At 35.3% G+C, this 2,360-nt stretch overlaps 1 protein-coding gene across 5 annotated transcripts in view; it reads right to left on the reverse strand.

Annotated features, from left to right (window-relative positions):
• The window catches only part of stard9 (StAR-related lipid transfer (START) domain containing 9), a 51,453-nt gene that overhangs the window by 6,305 nt on the left and 42,788 nt on the right, over nt 1-2,360 (reverse strand). For all 5 annotated transcript variants that reach the window (XM_014031504.1, XM_014031502.1, XM_014031501.1 and 2 more), the window contains 3 exons: nt 2,061-2,227; nt 1,625-1,689; nt 1,346-1,548 (listed from right to left, as the gene is read on the reverse strand). In XM_014031504.1, the coding sequence (XP_013886958.1) occupies nt 1,346-1,548; nt 1,625-1,689; nt 2,061-2,227 (435 nt within the window). The remainder of the gene's footprint in view (nt 1-1,345; nt 1,549-1,624; nt 1,690-2,060; nt 2,228-2,360) is intronic.

Here is a 2,360-nt window from a genome sequence, read left to right on the forward strand (position 1 = left end):
GACACATTCAGTCGGTGTCATGGTCTGCAAATTGTCCAGATCTCAACCCAATTGAAAACCTGTGGTGGAAATTGAAAAAAAAAGGTCCACAAGAAGGTCTCCGACCTGCAAAGCTGGTCTGGCAACTGCTATCAAAGAGAGTTGGCACCAAATTGATGAAGAATACTGTTTGTCACTCATCAAGTCCATGCCTCAGAGACTGCAAGCCGTTATAAAAGCCAAAGGTGGTGCAACTAAATACTAGTGATGTATTTTGAATCTGTTTTTCATGATTCCATACATTTTTCCTCAGAATTGAGTGATTCCATATTTTTTCCCTGTGCTTGGTCAATAAAAGTAACACTCACTGACTTGCACAACGTTTTCTCTTCATTTCTTTGAGTGTTCCTGAAAGCCAACAAGTTGTACTTTGAAATGACCTTGTTATTGTATCAAGTTTTTGATCTGAGTTTGTTTTACAGAATGAAATGTCTGAATGAGTGCTCATCCAAGACTGGTGATTCCATACTTTTTGCCAGGGGTTGTAGCAAAAATAATATTACTGTGCAACACACAAAAGTTTTTTTTTAATTATTTATTTTTTTATTTATTTTCAATTATAGGTTTTGAGGCTTTGGGCATATTTTATTTAGTGGGAGAAGCAGAAATGAACTTTTGATTGTACAAGTTGCAGATTTTGGCATAAACTGCTTGAGACACAAAGTCAAAGCTGTCTTTATATATTAAACAAATCTGAAATTATATAATGATTGCCAGGTAAATAAGTCAAACACAACAAGTTCTGTATTACTTTTGCTTGTATTTTAGTAAAAATAACTACATTTGGAAGTACAGCATCCTCTTACGATAATTAGAGACCTACAGAAACACTTTTTAAACCTAAATGTTGCTTTGTTTTGTTTAAACATGTAAACGGTTTGTTTATTGCAAAACAAAATTTGATCAAAATCTTACAGTTTTTGTATGTTTAATTTGTTTTCAAACAAGGGTCTAATTGATTAATGCTCATTCACTGATGACAATATGAACAGGGTTACTGAACAACAAAGAAAAATTTACATTTCTTATCTCACGTTACAGAAGTAAGTAACTTCAGTGGTACAATATATGAGCTATAAATAGACAGGCTTTTTTCATTTATACGTAGGTAATGTGAAAAATGCTTGCTTGAGCAAGTTTTAAAAGGTGCTGATTTTTAATGCACCAGGTAATAAACAGAGCCTGGAAAAAAAAAATTTTCTTCTTTTTTTTTCCAGGTGTTTATCCTAACCTGGGAAAAAAAAATCTAATTAAATTCCAGGTTTTTCAAACCTGTGTGGGAACCCTGGGACATTTATTAACTCACCCAGCTGAGTGCTGTCATCTAGTGGTCGAGTCCAAACAGAACGAACTGCCTGATGATACATGTGGCTCCTGGATATCTGGCAAACAGTGCTCCACAAGCTGTCCAGGGGTCTGTCCAGCTCTCCAGCCCCCAAAAAACTGTGGACAGACAGGTTGGAGGAAGGTCTGTAGTATGCCTGAATTCCTCGTTCTTCTCCTTGGTACCTAAATAAACACAGACTCAGTGTATCAGCACATAACACATTTGTAAAGAGAGTATTTGCTCCTCAACCGAGCTCACCTCCATCCTGCTGTGGCTTTGCCCATCATTAGGCTGCCAAAATCCCCAAAACAAGCCAATCTGACCTGGTGTAAAAAGATCAACACAATTAAACTATTATTTTTTTATACAGTGTGAAAAAATAACCAGAAAATTAATTTAATCTCTTGTGTAAAGTGCCTATTTAGTGTTTGAATAAATTATAGGTTATCGTCCTGTGGCTTAAGAAATTTACAATTTTTATTTTATTTTTTAAAGAAATTTACAAGCAAAATAAAAAAATGCATTCCCTTGCAAAAGATGCACCAGTTTGAAGCAAGAATTTCTGAAAAATCAATGGTAGCTTAAGATTTTTAGACAAATTTGACTGGAAACTGATAAATAAAATAATCAGGCACAGAGTCAAATTCTTTTATAATAAAATGTTTATTTAGTTCTTGTTTCCTGTGCACATTACCTCAGCCAGAACCTGATTGATGAGGCTGTTTGTGATGTTTTGATAGGCTGTAGATGCAGAAGAGGCGGAGCCAAAGGATGCAGCACGCTGACGAACACAAACTGGAGGCGATGGAGAGGAAACCAATGGTGGCTCAGGACCACTAACAGGTGGCTCGAGACTGACATCTGATAAAACAAGTTTATAAAGATTTATTTTATTGTTTTAAATTTTATAATAGAACAGAAAAAGACTTTAATAATAAAAAAAAGGTGTGCACAGTAACAACCAAGTGTGTCTCTTAACCTCCAAGCAAGGTAA

This window comes from Austrofundulus limnaeus, unplaced genomic scaffold (genome assembly GCF_001266775.1).
Source record: "Austrofundulus limnaeus strain Quisiro unplaced genomic scaffold, Austrofundulus_limnaeus-1.0 Scaffold1263, whole genome shotgun sequence".
NCBI lineage: Eukaryota > Metazoa > Chordata > Actinopteri > Cyprinodontiformes > Rivulidae > Austrofundulus > Austrofundulus limnaeus.